Raw genomic sequence first — 23,636 nt, forward strand, 5'->3', positions numbered from 1 at the left:
TAAGAGAATTCTTGGCACAAGTGAAACTTGCTTTTAGTGCAGTATGCTTCTAAACACTGTTATATGGGTACTCAAAAGATTTTAAGACATTTCATTTCATGGACCTGATGGTCCCACAATCACATCAAGCCTGATCTCCTAGTTCCTGTTCTCATCTCCTCTTCTAATACCAATGCAATAAAACTTTTCCTCTGACAAGACTTGCTCCGCTCCTGTTTAGTCAAGTACTTTTCATAATGTCTGTGGGTTATCACCTAATAGTGCTTTGGCTTGCATAAGCACAGGACCATGATAAAAAGGTCACAGCTTGCATATGAGGGAAAAGAAAAACATGTAAGTGTTACTGCAGTTTTTCTAAAGTGAAGTTCTGGAAAAATTCATGTAAACTGTGCAGAGCTGTAATGTGAAAGGGGACATTTGTTTCTTCAGAAGGAATTATTATGGTGCAAGAACTGTCTTGGCAGATAAACAGAACATATTTGCCCAGTGTGTAAATAACTTTTTCTTCTATAAAACTTCAAGTGAATAAGTAACTTTTTGAAAGGCAAAAAAATCCATCTCTTTACCTTCTCTACTGATACACATACCTGTTCCTTTAAAAAAAAAAAAAAAAAAAAAAAAAAGGACATGGGAGAAAAAGGGAGAAAAAGCAGCTTTTTAATCCTACCTTTTGACCTTAGTGGTTTTGTTTGGTTTACTGATCAGCACAAGTTTCAAATGTCAAACCAAACACTATTGCTCATGAAAAGAAATCTGTTGGCAAAGGTGACTCCCCTATTGAGGTCACATTCTAGAGTTCGAAGTATGGGAAAATTGATAGTTTTTCCCCATTTTCCTAAGAGATTAGTCATATAAATATTTTCTAATTGCAGAAAACACTACACATGACTTTGTCCATTGAAATGTATTCGTTTGAGTGTCTATTGCGCAGTTTCTCTAGATGGAATGCTTTCCTTTCCCAAATTGCGTGCAAATGGGTCCATCCTTATTGGCTGACCTAGGGAGGAATGAAACCTTTCCAAACCATTGCAGCTGACAGAAATTCCTCTTCAGCTCAATACATGGGGGTTTGTGCTCTTGGAGGTGCTGCATGAAAATCTAGCATTATGTACAGTTCAGCCATGAACTTTTCATCCTTACGCAGTAGCATGCTAACCATGTTAACACTGAACATTAATGCCAAGCTGAAGCTCTTAGTTGGACCAGCTCTGTTGAGACCAGAGTCACTGTTTTCTGCTGGAAAGGGATCTTTAAGACAAACTGCACACAGTGACTGCGCGATTCTCTTATACAGTAAGCTATGGCTGTGTCACCAGCCTTAATCATTGCAAGACTTAGAGAGAGGTTGCTCTGCTCTAGGTACAGATTTTTTTCCAGATTAATGGGGAGCGTATCCACAGAACCCAGAGCTTTAGCATAGAACATAAGTGTGCCCACTGTTATACCACAAGTCACCCTGCATTTTGACACAACTCAGAAAAAAAGTCACATCTTTTCACTTATATTCTTTAGACTATCCACACTATTTCACCTAGATTTTTTTCTCTCTATTTACTTTTTAAGTTGTCAGTTGCAAAACTTCATTATTTTCTGTACAAGAAAGGAAAAAAGATTTAAATCTTATACTTTAAATCTTATCAGGATTTAAAATATACAGACCCATGTTTTCAAAGGATTGAACAAAACAAAACGACTTATTTCTCATCAAAATTCATTTTAAATGGATTTTAACATCCAGCAGGTTGGAACTACTTAGTGTTTTTTCATGATTCCCAAGCAGGTCTATCATATACTTTAAAAGAATTAATGAATATATCACCCTGCAGAACACTAATGCATGCATTATTCATTCTGCTTCAGCTTGTTTGAAATGTTTGCTTGAAGAGGAACTCTAGTAGGTACTGTTTCATTTCATCACTTACAGTGCCTGCAACCAGACTGCAGTAAAATTTACAACACTGGGCTCTTGTATGATTAATATACTACTGCCCTAAGAATCTGCTGTACGTTCAGTACCATTACACACATGGGTCTCTGTTGGATACCACTCTTCATGACTTCACATATCATGAATTTAAAGCTAGTAAATGTTTCCTTAAAGCATGTTTTTAATAGCAAATATCAGACATAGGAGGCATTCTATGAGACAGTAGAAAAGCTCCTTTAGAAGAAATGGATAGAACTCTACCTAAGAAAGCAGGCAAAAATTAATCTGGTCATGTCAGCTCATCTGCAGTTTAGACCTAGGTGCCTCAAGCATAAAAAGACCCAGAGGACTTCTTTGCCTCAGTCTCTATCAGCAAGACTGGCCTTCAGGAATCCCATGTTCCAGAGGCCAGGCTGAGAGGCTGGAGCAAGGAAGATGTATCAGGTCAGGGAATACTTGAGGAAACTGAACATTCTTAAGTCCATGGGCCTGACAGGATGCACCCATGACCGCTGAGGAATCTGGCAGACATGATTGCAAAACCACTATCTTTTCTCAATCATGACAAGAGGGAGAAGTGTCCCAAGTCTGGAGGAAAGGAAATGACACACCTTTCTTCAAGAAGGATAAGAAGGAGAAGCCTGGGAGCTACTGGACAATCAGGCTCCAATCAACAGCTAGTCGTGAAAACTGTTTCCAGGCAAATAAAGGGAAAACAGTCATCAGGACTCATCATCATGAGTTCACCAGGGGAAAACCATGCCTCATCAACACAATAGACTTCTATAGTGAAATAATCCACCTGATGGATGAACAGGGAATAGTGGACATTGTCTTCCTAACTTCAGTAAGGTTTTGACACTTCTTCCCATAAGATCCTCACAGGGAAGCTACTGAAGCATGGGTTAGATGAGTGGATAGGTGGACTGAAAACTAGGTGAACAACTGGGCCCAGAGAATAGTGGTCAATAATGAAAAGTCTAGTTGGAGGCCAGTACCACAGAGTACCGCAAGGGTCAGATTATTACAGTGCTATTTTACATATTCATTAATGATCTGGATGATGGGGCTGAGTACACTCTCAGTAAATTCATGGATGACACACAATGAGGGGAGTGGTTGACTCAGAAAAGGGCCATACTGCCATCCAGAGGAATGTGGATGTGGCCTGCTTTAGCAGAGTGGTTGGGTTGGGTGACCTCCCAACATCCATTTCAACTTCACCTGTCCTGTGACTCTGTCACTCCAAATAGAGAAGGCAAATAAGAAACCAGCATGTGAAGCCATTATACATGCCGCTGCCTAGCACTTCTCAAATATAAAATAAAATGTATATCAAATACTAGTAGAGTCATAATGGAAAGTGATGAATTGTGAATATGGCTTCCTCTGAAAAATGGGATGGAGGTCTAGCATATGCACACTTATCTTCATTCACAGACACAGGGAAAAGAACAGTCACCTTCTTTCTACAGATTCCGTTAGACCATTCGAAATTTCATGCTATGTCTCCTAGAAGAAAATTTTGCCCAGGGGCATAACAAGTTAATGGTGAATTCTTTATTTCTTTGTATTTTTCCATTCATCCCTTGTGCGATTACAAGAGTTGCATTCATATTTTTAATTAGAATATTCAGTGCCAGAAAGCAGTTACACTTCATAAGACAAAATGTTTTAGTTCTTATAACCTGTAGCACAGACCTTTAAGGGCATCATTTACGAAATTTGTCCAATATGTTTAACTATTAAAATAAAATTAGCAAAGGTATGTACCATACACTGTTTGAATTGTATGTAATTAAGCCTAAACAAGCTTAGTTGTCTCCTCAATATCTTATATTGTTTTATAATAATCAGACTGAGGCACCCTGTCCTGATTGAAAATTAATGCTGTATACAGTAATTAAAGACTGGGACTGAAAACCTCGTTAGAGTTTTAAGATACAACAAAACTGAATATATATATATTTATTTTTTTAAAAAAATATGGGATCAAAAAGCAGACATGAAATACTTGCATTGACTGAAAGAACCTTGGAACAAGATGAGAAGAAGTCTGCAGATTTGGTAAGTCATTCACCTGAGTGAGAGCAGATGCCTGACACCATATCATCCAGTGACTTCTACCTGAGTCTGAATAGAAGATGACACCAAATTATGGGGAGGGGAGAGTGGGAGAGCTAGAAGGAAAAAATATTATTTCATTTTTAAATCCACTAATGAGATACCACTTCAAAAGCTAAAAAAATTTTATAGAACACTAAATAAATGTTAAAGATATTAATTAACCATAAATAAATGAAATATATGGACTTCTCTAACGCCTTTAACATGGTTTCCCATAACATCCTTCTCTCCAAATTGGAAAGATACAGATTTGACTGGTGGACCATTCAAGGGATGACGAATTTGCAAGATTCTATCCAGAGCTCAGAAAATGGCTCAGTGTCTGGATGGAGATCAGTGATGAATGGTGTACCTCAGGGGTCAGTACTGGGAATTATGCTCTTTAATATCTTCATCAATTACATTGAATGTAGGGTTGAGTGCACCATCAGCAAGTCTGTGGATGACACCAAGCTGTGGTGTGCAGTCAACACTCCCAAGGGATGGGATGCCATCCAGAGGGACCAAGACAGGTTTGAGCAGTGGGCCTAGGTGAATCTCATGAGGTTCAACAGATCAAGTGCAAGATCTTGCATCTGGGTTGTGGCAACTACCACTACCAACTACCAACAGAAGCTGGGGGATGTAAAAAATGGAACACAGCCCCGATGGAAAGGACTTGGGGTACCAGTGGATGGCAAGCTGATTACGATCCAGCAAATTGCCCTTACAGCACAGAAAGCCAAACGTATCCTGGGCTGCATCAAAAGAAGCACGGCCAGCAAGTCAAGGGAAGTGACCTTGCCCCTCTACTCTACTGTGGTGAGACCTCACGTGGAGTATGCATCCAGATGTGGAGTCCTCAGTACAGGAGATACATAGACCTGTTGGAGCGTGTCCAGAGCCACAAAAATGATCCAAGGGATGGAACACCTCTCCTGCAAGAATGGGCTGACAGCTGGGGTTGTTCAGCCTGGAGAAGAGAAGGCTCTGAGGTGACCTGAGAGTGGACCTGAGAGTATCGAAAGAGAGGCTGTAAGAAAGGAGGGGACAGACACTTTAGCAGGGTCAGCTGTGACAGGACAAGGGAAATGGTTTCAAACTAAACTATGATAAATATCATTGCAATCCACAAACATATTAAAAATGTATTTACATACTTTGCACAGACTCCACAACTGATGTCTTTACATCACAAGTCCCAGGGAAATGGTATGTAGATGCAAAACTAAAAATGCTGTTTGTTAGAGTGGACATATAAAAACTTCTATTTTTCAGAATCAAATACTGAGAATTTTGTGGGATATAGCAAGATGTCTTTTTATTCTGAACAAGAACATTTGGTTGAAATGAATTCAGTGTTCATTTTTGTGAAGGAAGACTTTCAATTTTTTTTTCCCACATGATCAATGAAGAAAATTCTGTTTTGTTTTGTTTTTGTCATTGTTGTTGCTTTTTCTTGATGCATATCCAAAAAAAAAAAAAAAAAAAAAAAAAAAAAAAAAAACCATCTCTTTATGGATGGGAAAAATCTACACAAAATGAATTCATTAAAAGAGGTACAACTCACTTCACCAAAACCAAGATGTCACTGCATCCTGAATACCAGCAAAATTTTAAAAGCAGACAATCACACCTAAGCAGAAAATACTGCAGTTGAACAGAACATTCTGACACTATAGAAAGCCTGTCTTATTAATATTGGAACTATAATAATAGTGATATTAATATCATAAACTAGGAATACTTGATAAACATATATTGTAGCTTATATTATCTGTTTATATAGTTATTATATATTATTCATAGATTTATAAAAATAATTTTATTTTGTTATTTTAGATATTTACCAGAAAGATTAAAAATTAGCCAGGAATGGAAAAGAAGTGATGGGACATTTCTGTTAACTCAGTCTTGTGGTGCAAGTCAGTGCTAACAGCAGGGATCAGCACGGCAGTGGCAGGAATGGGACCTTCCTGTTGACTGCCTCATTACAGGAAAAGCCAACATCTACACCCTGCTTTAAGCATGGCGTAACCCAAGCAATAGCTACAAGCATCTTGCACTCCAAGACAACGAGATGCTATTAAAATAAAAAAAAAACTTATCTTAATTCTCAGATGAAAAAGCACAAAGAAAATAATAATAATTTAAAAACTATATGTCTGCAATTTGTGCTCATCTAGACAGCAATTCAGCAGGCACACACTTATTTGACATCGGAATAACTCCTTACATGTGTATATGTGGAAGAAGTGACATCTAGTGGCTGCTACAGCCAATTACTATTCAGCTCTCAAGCCTATACCTTTTCTGCCAGGTGTTCCATCATCTCAATCTTTCTCCTTTCCTTCTTCTGTTCCCCACTTAATCCAAGTGCCCATAGCAAGTCAACCAGCTTTTCTGTCTGAAGATGATTCCTTCAGGACAAAAATCAGACGGGAGAATTATACAAGGATTAGGACTGTAGATGGGAAGCCCACATCTCACTTAACTTAAAAAATTGATGTTTAGGCTTGCAGTAGCATTTGGTCACAGAGCCATTTATGATAAAGTTTATCCTAATTCTCAGAAAAGCAAAATTAAATCTGACTTTCCAAAGGTATTCTAACTAAATTTTTTACCTGACTTTGGTATACATTAAAACTGAAAATGCTGTACAGAGTACTCTCAAAAATCTCAAGTTGCTGCAGGAAGTAGATATATTTATTTATTTTCCAACAAAAATCCCAACAATACACTACTAGGCCTAAGAAAAGGAACTCAGAAGTGTTATATATTTTGCCTGAGGAAAAATTGTCTAAATATCCAACATCTCAAGGTATTTTTATACGTATAGACTGCTTTCAAATTCATTTTCATTAGCTCAAAAAGCAAGTATTTCCATACTAAATGGCTCTGCATAGATAATTTTAAATAAGGACTTAGAAAATCTCCCCCTTAATCTGCTTGATTGGAACATTTCTCAAAATAACATCACATGGGCAGAATGCATACACCAGGAAGGACTGAGCTGGGCAGATCTCCAACCTGGTAACTCTGGAATGATCCCAGGAAAATGGGATCCTACAGCAGACTCAGGAATAAGGCCTGGTCACAGTAACAGGGTCTTCCCACAGCTTGCCGCTCTTACTACTTACACCAGAACTCACTGTAAAAAAGCACAGCTCAGAAAAGAAGTGAAAGTCCCATTAGAAAGTATCTGCACAAAAAAGCATTTGTTTTTAGAACACAAAAATACTTTGCCTTTCTTTTCTAACTTGAAATAACTTGTTTACAGGGCATGCACAGCTTCCAATATTTCCTATGACTGATAGTTAGAGGAGGTGTTTTCAATTTTGCTGCAGTAATATTACTATGCACTTCATTTTAAATTCTAATCTTGTAATGTTCAAGATGTTAGGATTAAAAATAGGAAACTAGTACATACTGATACCAGATAAAAATACAAACATGCAAGGTCATAAATGCCAAAAAAAATTCCATGAAACTATAATACCACCTTAATATTTAATAATTTTAGAACCTGTGTCACTAAGAAATGTTAGAAGGTTTGCCTGACATAGCAAAGTTAAGTTTTGTAAGAAGAAATAATGTAAGATACAGTTGGGATACAATATAGCGGGGAAAAGAGCTGGACAGGCTTTCAGCCTGAAACACCATTCAAAGCTCAGAAAAAGGCCATTTAGAACTAGAAGAGAATGAGGTCTGAAGAATGTGTTTGTTTATTTCTCAGCTACATCAGTTGTCTAATAAAAGATGTCAATTCTCATTTTCAATCTGTTTTGACAGAAACAAGTCACCAAACAATAGCAACAACAAACTAACCCAAGAAGGAACGATCCTTTTGAGAAGACTATGTCATGGCTATCCCACTACACAGTCTGATTCAGTATCATTTCTTAGTGGTAATGGGAAGCCAGGGAGCTGACTTCAACGTCTCTGGAAAAACCTTTCAAAAAAAAATCCCTAAACATGCAACCAGGAGGAAGGTATACATACATATCATAACTGAGCAAAATGCATTTTTAGAGATAAGTATTAGCTGAAGTCTACTATGTAACTCACATTTATACATATATATATACGTATATATATGTATATATATACATATTTATACATGTACATGTTGCATCATTGGTATTTTCTGCAAAGAACGTAAGTCTTCAGGTATGGTAAATTTAATGTCCTAACTACAACTTCTTATCCTAATGTAAAGAATTATTAGGTAAATCTGGCTGAGAAACATCTATATATTTTGGAAATAATATATTTGCATGCAGAACATGTTGCTAAGTCTACTACCTAATGTAACTTAAAAGACAGTGGTTGTCTCTAAGTCACTGTACTGAGATAAAATGATGTAACACAATCAAACAGAAATTTAACCCAAAACACAGAATTTTAAGACCAAAGCCATAGGGTTCGTCCCTCAGTGAAATAGAAAATAATTTGCTGGTTAAAAAAGTTAAACTCACTCCTCTTGAAAACTTCCTCACTGCTCCTGTCATCAGCTGAGAATCCAAAACTTCAGAATATAAAATTCCTTATCCAGAGGGGTCATTGTAATTCATATGGGAAACCAACTGAGCACATCTGCAGGACCATCAGTGTGGGTCTTTTTATCTCATATGTTATGCTATTTGTTACACTGAGCATTATGAACTACATCCTTGTCTTCCCCATCACATCAGCTCAGTGCCATATTGTTCAGTCATTTAATAAAATCTATTTAATAACTTGAGAAATTGTAGTGTGTGTCCAAGACGAGGACTACAGAAATCCAAAAGTAATGAGTGCATTTCCCATATGAATGAAAAGTTTCTGAAGTTCCTTATTCATATCGCTTCCCAGTCAGTCACATTCACACATCTTTAATAATTTACAGCTGTATTAAGGACCAAGCGAGCAATTTTATGATTGAAATGATGTACTAGAAAGGGCAACATAGTTTAGAACCAAATGCAACAGGCAGCCTACACTCAAGGTGGGAATCCGCTTCTCTTTTCTGGTGTGGCAAAGGTAAGACTACGTTATGGCTTCCTGTAAGATAAACTCTGCAAAAAAAAAAAAAAAGCAGTATTTTTTTGGATAACTGAAATTAGATACTTCTCAATGCTAACTGTTGCAAATATCAAAGACCATTATGATTTCACACACAAAAGGAAAAGGAACAGGTATGTAAAAAAGTAACTGATCCCTACCTTTGCCACATTGCCCTGCAGAAAAACACAGTTCTGAGGTCTACAGACAAAATTCAGCATCTTCATGAGCAATGTTAACACAGTGTTCTCAGCCATATTTGGACAAGTAGGAAACCTACTGAAAGGTACCTCTGAAAGTCCAAAAATTAATGAAATTGATTTTACTTTAAGGATTCATCCGCTGCCAGATTCATGAAGACCCAAAAAGCCTCTTCTCAAACTGAGACTGAACCCCATTCTACAATTACCAAATCTCTCAGAAGCAGAAAATGTAGAACAGTGAGGCCAAATAAAATGTCTTGATAACTGTGCTATTTCACTATACTGCAGCTCAAGGTTGACTGCCATGGCCACAGTTGTATGAAGCTTCTGAATAGCAAACAGGACCAGCAGAGAAAATGTCCTGCTGAATGCAATTAAAGCCACAAATCATTTCTTTGACGAAGCGTAGATAAGCTCTGAATTCATGTAAAACTAATTTCAAGTCTAAGAAATAAATTCCCACTGACGACCAAAATAACAATGCAACATGAATACTAGAGCAATGCTAACACATTGCTCTATGTAGATTACACACCTTTGGTTCCAAAATTCAGACATAATCAGATCCCTTTATATCTTATGCCTTACCAAGTGGATCTGTGCTTTACTCAGTGGATACCTTTGGAAACAGAACATTGATGACAAACAAGGCAAATGAACTGGAGGAGTCAACTTCCTGTGCTGTGCACACACATTAACAAACCCACCACAAAGCACTTAAAAACTTCAGCTCATTGTGACAACAGTGAGCTCTGACAATGCGCAATCAGAAAACCAAATGGTTCTTCCTATCCACATCTGTAATATTTTAATAGAGAGTAGGGGCAACTGCTAGTTATTACTGCATGAGACAGCTTCAACATCTGCTTGATCTTTTTTATGTTCACTAGCTATTATTTTCCATTCTTCCATTCTGCTCAGGATTTCTTAAATTATGGGTTAGAATGACCATGTAATAGAATAACTTAATTTCATGCTGCGCTAATGTTCAACCACAATCTTCCTTTCGAAGACACTTCTTACTGGGTGTGAACCTCCTCACTCCTGTCCTCCATCTCTGCTGTTGGTTTCTTCCTTTAACAGGGAAAGGTTTGGAAATAACCCATTTCACAGGTTCTATCAGCAAGGAACAGTAAAAGCGAGTCAAAAGACACACACAGCCTCTTTCTGGTCAGATACCTAATTGCAAAACATGAGAAAGGAAGCAGCTGTCATAATCAGCCATTTAACAAGTGTTTTGTGTATTCCTTTTCAAGGCTGTTTTTAATATACAAAGAAAAGATCTGATCTTTGCAGCATGGTTACTCCTCTGACACAAAACTTATATCTGTATTCTATACAGATAAATATATTTATGCATATATTCTCTGGGCAGCTACAAAGAAAGGTGTAATATTTAAGTCATTATCATTTCTTATTTAAGATTTTTTTAAACAGACTTTTTTAAAAACCACTCCACTGGTGATATTGTTGGAAATACACACACTGCAAGTCCCATTAAGGGAGCATCTGAATTGCACTTCAGTACAGAATAGACCTCCCAGTATTTAGACCCTTCATTGTAAAATTTTCCTGCAGAACGTGGAAGCTTATGTTAAAGCATGTATGTGTCAGCAAACCAAAACACTGCAGTGTTTCTGTTTTAATAAATATATTCTTCATGAATCTGGCAGCGGATGAATCCTTAAAGTAAAATCAATTTCATTAATTTTTGGACTTTCAGAGGTACCTTTCAGTAGGTTTCCTACTTGTCCAAATAATCAAACCCTGGAACAGAAGGAAGTAAATTAAGTCACATATTTCTTTTATTACAGAATTGTAGAGCTTGGGATGGACCTCTTAAAGACCACTGAGTCCAACGCCCTGCTAAAACAGGTTCCCTAGTGCAGATTACATAGGTAAGCGTCCAGGTGGGTTCTGAATATTTACAGAGTAGACTCCACAGCTTCTTGGGGAGCCTGCTCCAGTGCTCTGCATCCTTCAGAGAAAAGAAGTTATCTCTCATGCCTCGGTTTGTGCCCACTGCCCTTGTACTGCTGCTGGGCAGCACTGAAAAGACCTTGCCCCATCACGTAACTTTGCCTCTTAGATAAGCACCAGTAACATCTCCTCTCAACCTTCTCTGGGCTGAACAGTCCCAGGTTCCTCAGCCTTTCGTCATGTGGGAGATGCTCTAGGCCCCTCATGGTCTTTGTTGTCCTTTGCTGTACTTTCTCTAGATGATCCTTGTCTTTCTTGAACTGGAATTGGATCCAGTATTCCAGATGCAGCCTCACCAGGGCAGAGTACAGGGGTAGGATCACCTCCCTCAAATTTTAGCAAACTGCTGGCAGTGTGTTACACCAGATGGTGTTACTGCCAGAGAGCCTTCAGGGGGCTGAAGAAACACGTAGATAGGCATCTCATTAAGTGCAGTCAAATAGAAAATGCGCTATTTAGGACAGAATACCCCATAAAACAGTGCAGACTACAGCTTTACTGGAAAATAGCTCTGCAGAAAACAAGCTGAACATGAACTTTGCAGCAAGGGCCAGCTGGTAAGCATATAGCCAACAGGTGAGGGAAGTGATCATTTCTGTGTACTTGGTCCTTGAGATACTGCATTTGGATTAGTGCAGCCAGTACAACAAACCAACAACATTCTGGAGTGACCCAAACCAGAAGCCACTGTGCACGCATGCCATACCTGTTTTTCTTTGTAAGAAAATGACAGCTTATCTACCAAGAAGGATGAGGGAAGAATCTTCCTGTTTTTGACAGGAGGGTGAGGAAAGGCTGACAGGTACAGTAAAAGGACTAGGCTCAGTAATGCACACAATAAAAAAAATTTAAGGTAAATAAAATGTAAGGTAAATTAAAAAAAAAAAGGAAAGGTAACAGGCTATGGAATTTCCAGAGACTTCAGTGATATTCACATCAAAGTCTGTAACAATCTTATCTAAGATTGAATCTGCTTTGACCAGAGGGTTGGACTACCTAAATTCTTCTGAAACTTCAATAGCGCAGAGACAGTTAAAACAGAAAAGTTCTGCCAAGTGAACAGTGCCCTTCATGCTTTCCTTCATTCTTGCTGCACTGCTTTGCCATGACTGATCAGAACGGATTTTCATAGTTTGCTTGATGCAGGCTAGCGTAAATAACTCTTAGGTGATAATAAGCAGCAGCAGAGGGCAAAGGAAAACAACTGAACTAGCAGTCAGATCCACATAAAGCAAAGGCCCAACTGCAAATCTTATATGTTGGTACATGCTCCCCAAGGGACACTACTCAAAGCAAAGGGAGAGATAATTTCATGAATCAACTCTAGGCTGCAGCTTCTAAAAGATACGTCAAGCTGGAAGAAATCATGAAAGCTGCACAACAGACTTGTGCAACTAAAAACTAGATTATCAGATGGCTAACATGGGTCCACATTAAACTAATGAGGTTAAACAAGGCCAAGTGCAAGGTCCTGCACCTGAGTCGAAGCCATCCCAGATACGAGTACAAACTGGGAGAAGTCATCCCTGGTCATTGAAAAGCTGGATGTGAGGCAGCAGTGTGTGAAGTACCACAGGCTGCTCAAAAGACAGGGCAGCCAGCGGGAAGAGGGAGGTGATTCCCTCTCTCTGCTCTGCACTCATGATGACCCACCTGGAGTACTGAGAAAGATGTGGACCTGCTGGGGAGGGTCCAGAGGAAGGACATGGAGACGTTCAGATGGCTGAAGCGCCTCATTCAGGTCTCCCAATACTTAAAGAGAGTTTATAAGCAGGAGGAAAATGAACCTTTTTTTACATGGGTAGATAGCAATAGGACAAGGGAGAATGGTTTAAAATGAAAATGGGAGAAATAAAGACGTCAGGGAAGTTTTTCACTGAAAGGGTGATGCAGTCCTAACAACATGCTGCCCAGAGAATCTGTGGATGCCCCATACGTGGAGGCATTCAAGGCCAGGTTGGATGGGGCCCTGGTCTCAGGAGTGGCAGCCCTGCCTACAGCAACTAGAACTGAAGGACCCAAGCCACTCCATAATCCTATTAACATTACTCATTTATAATTAATTTCAAAGTTAGATACTGAAACCAGCACAACCACCTTGATCACCCTGTTAAACTAACAATTGATATCAACTGCTGTAGGTTGTCTAAACTTCTACATTTACTAGAGTAGGTTAAAGACAAGTTTATAAGGTCAAGTGATATCATCCATACTTCATATAAATATTTTAAGAATCATCCAGATTTAAAGGGGAATATACATATGCATCTCTATAGACGTATATATATATATACACACATTACACTACATTTTTGATCTTCAGACTACCTACTTCAGAGAACACAATGAGACAGAAATGAAACAGTGATCAACAGAAAAATAACTGATTTTTTATTAGTACTTCAACAACTACCTGACTTTCCATGTTAAAGCACAGTTTTAATGATCAGACTTGTACCTCTAATCCAACTGTACATTTTTGTCTTCAAATAAAAAGGAAAAGAGAATTTTCTCCATCTCCCCACTTTTTTGTTTTAATACAAAAGCTGAATCTTGTATTAAATAGTTATAAGCAAAGACATGTTGTATACTACAGTTAGATATCTGAAGTTTAGCAAGACAAAAAAAAACCCAATGCTTTAAGATGCTAAAACTCTTCAAATTCTTTTTTCCTTAACTGTGAAAGAGACAGAGGATCGTTTCTTATTATTCCCCCCCTTCTCTTTTTTTTTTTTTTTGCATACCTTAAAGGAAAGTTGAATATAATGATATTAAGATATCACACTCTACATTCAAACAAAGCTGCTGCAATGTTTTAAGTAATGATTTAATTACAAGTACTTTCCTGCAGTGTACAACATGTTAATGCCTATGTGATAATTTTTATTTTCAAATTATACAAAAAAGATTTGCAAAAGGGTAGCTTTTACATACTGTTACATTTCTTCCTACATTACCTGTTTAAAGTCTGTGTTTTAAGTGATCTTCACATAAAAATAGAGGTAGCTACGTGGAAACACTATATTTTATATGAGGTCTCAATACATGGCATAATACAAAGATGTTTGTTCTGTCAGTACAGATGGACTAATTTCAACACTTACTTGATCGTAAGTTATTATCCCCAAATAATAATGCTTTCTACACAAGTAAAACTATTTCTATTTAGCCTTTGTCGCCATGGACAGTTGCTACATCATTATGCAAACATGATAAATGCATTTCATTAAGCAAATATTTGAGTTCCACTCAAGTACACTTAGCATAATAAAAATAAAACAGCAATCTATGTCATAATTTAATTCTTTGCTGAATTTATTGTGGGAATTTAAACAGTGCTTTAAATTGGATTAAGGAGAAGTCAAATAATCAAAACACTGGATTTTAAGTTTGGTACGTTTCTGTGCTGTCCAAACAATAGCTTATTAAAAAAAAAAAAAATCTAATAAACTCCAGCATCTTAAATATGTTTAAAAGTGCCTTCTTCAGCATCACAAAAATATTGATTAAGGAAGCATTACTAAATTTTAAAACAGTAAATACATTTAAATATCTAAGTGAATAAAAACTGAAACAGTGCAGTCCAGATTCTGTTAACAGTCTGGATATGCAATGTGTTTTGGCTGTACAGGACAGGACCGTGTATTCTCCTAAGATTTAAAAAGGCAACAACTAGAAAAGATGGAGAATCTAAGAGCTGCTGCAAATAGTTAAGCAGTGCAGGTGTATACTTCCTTGTCAGGATTGAAGATCACTCGGTAGGTCCCTGAAATCCCAGTTTTATTCTTAAAGAAGAGTAACTATTCTATGCTCCTGATTCACAGCACCCATACAATCCACAAAAAGAAACAGTTCATCTCTTTATAGCGATTTAACATAATATTAAGATTGGAATCTCAAATTATGTAAGCATTTATTTGCATCTGTTCACATCTGGCTGTAATGTTACTTTATGTTTTGATGAAATAAATAGCTATTTTTGTTCATACTGGCCAAAAGACAGCTTTAATGATAAGACAGAATGAATCTTGGCACAGTAATTTTCAGTGAATTTCCATGACAGAAGTATAGATAGCAGAAAGAAGCCAATAACCACTTAAGGATAATAAAAAGTAATTACCTTCTGCTTCCAACAGCTCAATGTTAACCTTAGAAAGCATATTTTCATTCAAATGCATTGTCTCATAGGAGATTTAGTTTGATGGGCTGATATACCCTCCTTTCATAAGGACCTGCGTCTCTCACTCAACTATATCTCCTAGGAGTCAATGCTGTCTTCTGCAAACATTGGCTGCATTATGACAGTAAGAGACACTTCCAAATCTTGTTATCCATGACTTCTGTGACAAAAATGTAGTCATTATTGTGACTTGAACAGAAACTGGTATTTAGCTCTGATATGATTCCCTGGCTTTGGCTTGCAAGGCATCACAAGTCTTCTTAGCATCTCCCAACAGCATGGCAGTATTAGGTTTGTAGAAGATTGGATTGTCCACAGCTGCATATCCAACTCCCAAAGATCTCTTCATAACAATGACCTGCATATAAGGAGATCACGTTTGACGTAGCAAAAAATATCCATCACTCTCCCCTCAAATGCAGGAAACACAAAACCAATATACTTGATATGATGATTTCTGCTACTTTTCCGGAGTACAACTCCAGATTAATTCACATATACTTTATAAAAAAAATTCTAAAAAAGTTTTAGCTATGAAATAGCAAATCAGTAAATCACTGCACTTTCAGGAAAAACAATGAACCTGTATCAACATTTACAGTTTAGGTCTCAAATTGCAACACATAGCTATGGACAAAACACAGACTAATCTATGTCTCTGACAATGAGTACTTTGTATTTCAAGAATATGTGAGGTCGAATGAGGCTGGGCAAAATTGGTGAAGTAACTGTTAGATCAATCTTAACAGACTAAGTTGTCTACTCAACCCAGCCATTCTTATTTGTATCAGTATTGAAGTTGCCATCAAATTTCCTGCAAACTTTACATAAACACCTCACGGCTGCATATGTGAGCAGAATATCATTCATTCCAACCACATCCCATGGGCAGAAGTACACTCATTGGTCTTTCTGACTGAAGTCACAGAATCTCACTAAAGCATTCACTGATCATAAAATCATGAACACTGCATCATAATTGCAGAGTACTGACATTCATTGGTCAAAACCAACAAAAATTGCAGAAAAAAAACACAAATCAGAACAGTAATAAAATCTCGTTAGCTTCTCATATAAACAATTTTTTTTTTTTTTTAATGAATCTATAGGTAGGAAGGTGCTGACATAACATGGTTATATCTCACCTGTTTGGACTTCCAGACTTCAAGAACTGGCATTCCAGCTATGATGGAGTTTGGATCTTCCTGAGCTGCTGAATTAACTGTATCATTTGCACCAATTACAAGGACCAAGTCAGTGTCTGCAGCCAGAAAAAAAAAGGTGAATAAAATTACCTGAAAGTTGAACACTGAAGCTGATGTACGTCCTGAGAAACTGTATGGCTTCACTGAGATTTTGATTTTAAAAAGCTTGTACAATGTAAAAACAAAATCAAATAAAAATTTGGAATCTACTAGAAACTTATAGCTTGCATACTAACCTGGGAAGTCTTCATTGATCTCATCCATTTCCAGAACAATATCATAGGGAACACCAGCTTCTGCTAGGAGTACATTAAGCTGTCCAGGCATACGACCTGCCACAGGATGAATGCCAAATCTAAAAGGAAAGTAAGCCCAGATCCATTAACAAAGATTGGCCACTCAGTTTTATATACTGAAATTATCACCTGTGACCTCAAAGGCCAATGAATTCTTAAAGCGTAAGCATACGTGAATCAACAGAAGGAAATGGTTAAAAGCATTTCATCTTCCAGTGGAGCAGGGAACTGAGTGGGTGGGAAAAGCAACAAGGTCATCTGATCTGACTCTTTACCTAGACAGCAGTTGCTCCTTTTCAGGAAACTCAGAAGCATGACTGACACAACAGCTAGGCAAAGAAAAAAATTACACTGAATTTCCAGTAAAACTGAAGAGACTAGGAGAACATTTTTAATCTTTTCGTCATAAGACTCTCTTAGAAATCTACCACAGCTGCAGGAACAGCTCTCTTTGGAGAGCCGGCCGCAATAGCAACAGCACACACATTTCTAAAAACAACACAGAAGGATCCAGTGGCCACAAATATCAAGAAACATTGCTGCAGGATGGAACAACAATTTAAGTTTTCCACCCAGCAGTAGCTTATAAAAAAACAAACTTGGTGGGTTTTCTTCAACTACTTCTAAAATAACAGGTCTACTTTGCCACTTTTTTTCTGGCTACAGCCACCACCCTGAGCCGCACTGCACACAGCAAGCACTTGCATTCACCTATCAAGTAGTAACACATTTATCTTGCAACTGACATCTTTTAATCTTAATGAATAAGTTTATGTGGGGCAAATCCAACCCTTGCATTAATATGCTTCCCAGGTCCCTCACATCACTAAAAAGTGAACATACTGCAAAGTGAACAGGCCACAATATAAACACCCCTCATGAAAAGGCTAAAAGACTGTAAGCCCTCCTGAAATAAAAGCATTGAAAATAGTAAACCCTTGGATTTCTGAAGATATATTTCTGAGCAGAAATCTAAGAGAGTCAGGAATGCAATAATACAGACAGATATCTTCAGAAAAATATGAGACTAATAAATCAGCTTCCCATGTCTGAAGGACTGCCTCTCATTTTTGTTTTCAGCTTCACTGTGACTGAGGTGGACAATACATGACTGGGGGTCTACAAGTCACAGTACAAATATATCCTTAAAAGGACAACTGAATGTTCCATCACATTAACACAGTGTAAAGATGAGACAATTAGAAATCCAGAAACAAAATTAAGGACGTATGATTAATCCACATAACACTACATTATACACTCAATTTTAAGCAGTCAAAGAGAAGGATAGCAGCTAGCTTAAAATGAACACTTTATTTAAAGAAAGAGAATAGACTGCAATTCAGTTGATAAACATCATGATTCCTGATGCAAAGGATAATACCTAGAATCAGAAAAAGGAGAGCACATACACTGGATAAGACACAATTAAAGCTTTGCACCAATCACTCAGTAATATAAGCCACATGTAGTTACTGCAATCAGTCCTACGCTAAAAATAATTCAATCACTTGCAATACAGTAGAACTCTTATTTTGAAGTACACTCTAAAAAAAAAAAAAAGCTATCACTTCTTTGGCAGTGAAAAGCGATTTTCCAACAAAATTCTCTTTTGTTTCTAATAAAATGATTTGAGCTTCTTTGTGAAGAAAACTGCTTTGGCAATACACTAAACAAAATATCCGTGAGGTTTCTATTAAGTACTATATACATATACAATCTTATTTCAAAGGCTAGAAAGCCAAAATTTAAGCTGCCAAGAGAATGAATTTCACCTTTGACTTTACCATTCCTGGCAAGAGGCAGAGAAAAAAAAAAAACAGCAAGGGACAAATGATCTTCGTTCAGGAAGTTATGGCACGAACGATCAGCAGTTAAAAGACTTCTGACAGACCCTGCGTAAAACCACACACTGTGTATTCACGAAGTTTGAGAAAGCCACTCATACAAATGCTTTCCGGACAAATATTGAAATTATTCCCATAAGCCTGTTCTGAAGGCCTGCTAACCAAATAGAGACAGTACTCTGCCAGTACCTCTTGAAACTGGACGTGCAAGCGTGTCAAAAAGATTCATTAGAAATAGATCCTTATCTTACGGTTTTATAACATCAAAAGACAAGATATACAGACACAGAGGAAAAAAATTAGCCAGTCCCATCATAAGTAGAATTTAGAGAAGGATGGAAAAGAAAGCTAAAACCTCTAACGTGCTGCAGAACGTCTAACAAAAGCTGCATATCTTGCTTCTGACTCACAGGATCAGCAGTTCTTCAAAGCTACCTGCTCTATGGCAAAAACATTGTCACATATGCTCTTTTCAACATTGAAAATATGAACCTTATTGTATTTAAAAATTTAAAACATGAATGACTTTATAAAGAGGTACATTGCACCGTGAAAAATCACTGAATTTCTTTGGTCTGTTTTTATTATCAGTGATACAATAATTCCCTTAGCTATTTTTTCTTCTTTTTTTTTTTTTTTTTTTTTTTTTTTTACATTCTTGACTTCTGTTTATCTGACATTAAGTTTCCAGTCTACATTTACTTTATCCAGAACAAAGATGCAAAATCCTGCTGTGTCTGACTTCAAACACTGTTCTGGTAGCTCACCGAAGCACAGATCTACTGTGAATTTTCAGTCTCAGCCCTGACTGAGGGGTTTACTTACCACTCCCGCTGTCAGATAAACTGAAGTTAGCACACACATGTATGCCAGTGATCGATTTCACACCTAGCAGTATGGGTACCAAATAAGGATATATAGCCTTTTTTCAGTCTCTTTCAGAGTCTTCAGCTTCATAAAAACAACACATCACATTGAACACAAATATATACTTTGAAGCTTTTCTTATATTTCCTTTTATTTAGACTAAAGATCTAAAACTTCTCACATGCATGGCATATTTAGAATCACAGAATCAGAATCACTCAGCTGGGAAAAGACCTTCAAGATCATCGAGTCCAACCACAATATCACCATACTACCCTAACAACCCTCTGCTAAATTATGTCCTGAGCACCACATCCAAATGGCTTTTAAACACATCCAGGGATGGTGATTCAACCACCTCCTTGAGAAGCCTATACCAGTGCTTAACAACCCTTTCTGTAAAGAAGTGTTTCCTGATATCCAACCTAAACTTACCCTGGCTCAACTTGAAGCCATTTCCCCTCATCCTGTCACCAGTGAGAAGAGACCAACCCCACTCTTGCTGTAAGCTCCTTTCAGATATTGAAAGAGAGCAACAGGTCTCCCCTCAGACTCCTTTCCCCCAGACTGAACAGCCCCAGTTCCTTCAGTCTCTCCTCATAGACCATATTCTCCAAGCCCTTCACAAGCCTTGCTGCCCTTCTTTGGACCTGCTCCAGCACCTCCGTGTCCTTTCTGTACTGAGGTGCCCCAAACTGAACACAGTACTCGAGGTGAGGCCTCACCAATACTGAGTACAGGAGCAGGATGACTTCCCTAGTCCTGCTCACCACATCATTCCTGATACAAGCCCTTCGTAGCACAGAAAGCATTTAAAATCAAAACTATTACATTCAAATTACTGAAAAACCTCAAGATGAAAACACAATTTTCTACAGTGAAAGTGACCAGATAATATTATTGTAACTAATACTGAAAGGGCAAGTGTACCTAAACCAACGTAGAAGTGTGTCAGCTACGTGAAGTCAGGATTCCTGTCATCACCATTCAGATATTCCACAGTTTGAATCTTGACATATATTACCATCTTCAGTGCAGCACGGTTTTAAGTACCAAGATATGATTCTCCCATCCCACATCATAGATGACTATGGAGATTACTAGCATCAAAGTACACTACTAGCTCAAGTAAAGCTTATATACCTCGGCTACTGGATATCCCCACAAACAGTACTTGAGAATGGACAAACTCAGAGACTCTGATGGAGTCAGGTTTGCTAAACAGAAGCTGTATTTAGCATACTTAAGTGAAGGCTAGTACCAGCTTTGTACTTTCAGCCACTAATGCTGAAAGTTGTTTAACACAGCAGGGGCAAGATCCGAATACATGGCACAGACCTCCGTTAGTGAAACAGACCCGCAGTAGGAAATAATGAACATATCTCCAAAAAGCCTCACAGACTGACAGGAAAGTGATTTCAAGCTGAGCTGATCCATTGGCATACCTAAAACATACCTACAGAAGCATGCAGCTACAGCTACATCCTTGCAGAAGCAGATCATACAGTAAGGTTTGATGGTTCTCTCTAGCTACACAGATACATTATTTGTGATAACAGATGTACTAGACAAACTTTGTTTGTCCCTCCATCAGCAGTATTAATAATTCAGAACCTGCCTGGTTAATATGTCTGAGACACAGACTGAGAACTGACATATAACCTACCCAGGGTCTTCCTAGTAAGACTATTTCTGCTTCCACGAAATTTGAGTCAGCACACACTGTTCTTAAATTGCCATTCAGCACCATGGAAGCAGTTTCTATTTCACGTATACCAGAGTTATGCAATATGTAAAGTCTGTTTAAGACAGCATCTTCACTGCTCAGTCTTTACAATTCCACCAGTTTTTCTTGCAAAGGAACAAAAGAACGGCAACTTGAAATTAAATGATTTTTGTTTATCAGTCGAATGTTATAAATAGAAATGTGCAAGTCGTACCCATCAACATTTTATTACTCAGAAACATACAGCACCATTGAGGAAAAATATATATCTGACTAGAGATCAGCAACAGACGTTACAATAAAAATTCAAAAATGCAGATTCAACACTAAATCCATCCTGACACATTTTTAAATAAGTAAGAAACCCATAAGTATTTCCATGTGTTTAAAAAAATCAGATTCTCCAGCATCACAGAACAGAAACTGAAGCTCTGTAAAACATCTACTTATAAAAAGGTTAAAAAAAAAGAAAGAAAAAACAGTATTTTAACAGCTAGCCCTAAAGAAGTCATCTGCATTTCCCAACAACTATTAAAGTTTAAAAAAAAAAAAAAAAAAAAGATACCTTAATTATGAATTAGTCTTAGAAAGACCATACAAAACAATTTTAAGAATTCTTTCACTCTGAAATTTGATTCTTTTCAGAAGCTCTATATTCAGGAAGTTAAAATACATTTATAGAAAAATTCTTAAGGATGCAATGCTGAGGAAAAAGCTAAGCTTTTTAGAATGTGTACAATTTTTAAGCATATTTTAATCAAAAAAATTAAGAAACTTTAAAAAATTAAATAGTCTGCATAGGAATTTTTTTTATAGAATATAATTTATTTATATACTAATAACAAATTATTAAGAATGTTATATTAAAAAAAAAAAAAACAGAATTTCACAAGTAGGAACCTATACACATAGCACGTAGTCAAAGAAACATGCTATGGTGGGAGCTTTCCACAATTTACTCAGTTGCAATTTAGTGGAAACAGAACTAGTTATAGAACAAGCATTTTCTCTCTAAGTTCAATGAACTTAGCCTATGAAAAGTTTTGTTGTTTTGCCCATCCATAGCAAGGAAAATCTATACTGAAGGCTCACCGATTTTCAATGTGATCCTATGTATTAATGCATTAAAGATGTGATCTACTGCAAGATCATCTCAAGTAAGCGATGATATTAGCTATGCAATGTAATGACTAGAACCATCTGAGGTTTCCAAACTCTCCTGTATTTCTAAATTTAAACCCCAGTCATAAAAGTGTTTGCATCATATTATATAATCTGCACTCTTCACCGAGTATGTTGTGACCATATGCATGGTAAATGAAAACAACAGTGCGTCTGGACCAATTGTGAGACATGATGCAAAAAAAGACCATATGACAGATGCAGTTTTTCTTGGCACAGTACGGGCACTGCAAATTGATGACAATCGTATGTCCACGCTGGCACCTTTCCACAGTGGATATGTGAGAGTGTCACTACATCTGGATGGTGAGTGTACTGGGGTCCCGAGGCACTTCAACCCTATTGCAACCAGAGGGACAGCAGCTGCACTCAATGAACACCGTGGGAGCTCCACAAAGTGATGAAAGGCCTAAATTACCACAAACTATAAATACAGATTTATTTCATTAAAATACTAGGTAACCACTACAATGATCCTTTCCTGAAACAGACTCACTTCAAGTATAAGCTGGTTAATTCAAGGATTCATTCTTGCTTTTCCCTTGCAAGGCCAACATAAGAAGGCAAAAAACCAACAATTTTCTATATCACCAAGATTAATTAAAAAAAAAAAAAAAAAAAAAAAAGAAAAGCTAGCCCACACAGGAGCTCAGAAAGGAAAGCCAAAAGCATACGACACCACCGCTGTGCTCGCCAAAAAGGTTTTTCTATGTTCTGTTTGCACACCGTTAACAGGTCTTTAAAAAATTTAATGCAGTTTGGACACACAGTTTTTGCTAAACCTAGAAACATAAGGAATTAAAGTAAGTCCTGTAAGAAGCATACAGATCAGCATGAACCCTCACTTTTCATGAATAGATGTGCAAGTACTTCTTTAAAGCTATTCTACATGCAGAATTCCAATAATCTGGATAAACACCTACAGAGTTGTTGCTAAACTCTACGACAGCTTTGTTCTTATTCTCCACAAGAAGTGCTGTAAAATACTGTGACAACCTATACAAATATTTTCAATGAAAAAACAGTGAAAGAAAAAAAAAACGCAAAAAAAAACAATATTTACTCAAGTACTGA

General features: G+C 37.3%; 1 protein-coding gene across 4 annotated transcripts in view; it reads right to left on the reverse strand.

Annotated features, from left to right (window-relative positions):
* Positions 1–13,977: 13,977 nt before the first annotated feature.
* The window catches only part of NNT (nicotinamide nucleotide transhydrogenase), a 43,643-nt gene continuing 33,984 nt past the window's right edge, over positions 13,978–23,636 (reverse strand). For all 4 annotated transcript variants that reach the window (XM_052670324.1, XM_052670325.1, XM_052670323.1 and 1 more), the window contains 3 exons: positions 16,881–16,999; positions 16,585–16,700; positions 13,978–15,797 (listed from right to left, as the gene is read on the reverse strand). In XM_052670324.1, coding sequence (XP_052526284.1) covers positions 15,648–15,797; positions 16,585–16,700; positions 16,881–16,999 — 385 coding nt within the window. In that variant the 3' untranslated portion in view covers positions 13,978–15,647. The remainder of the gene's footprint in view (positions 15,798–16,584; positions 16,701–16,880; positions 17,000–23,636) is intronic.

Source organism: Tympanuchus pallidicinctus, unplaced genomic scaffold, assembly GCF_026119805.1.
Source record: "Tympanuchus pallidicinctus isolate F22 unplaced genomic scaffold, pur_lepc_1.0 scaffold9, whole genome shotgun sequence".
NCBI classification, from domain to species: Eukaryota; Metazoa; Chordata; class Aves; order Galliformes; family Phasianidae; genus Tympanuchus; species Tympanuchus pallidicinctus.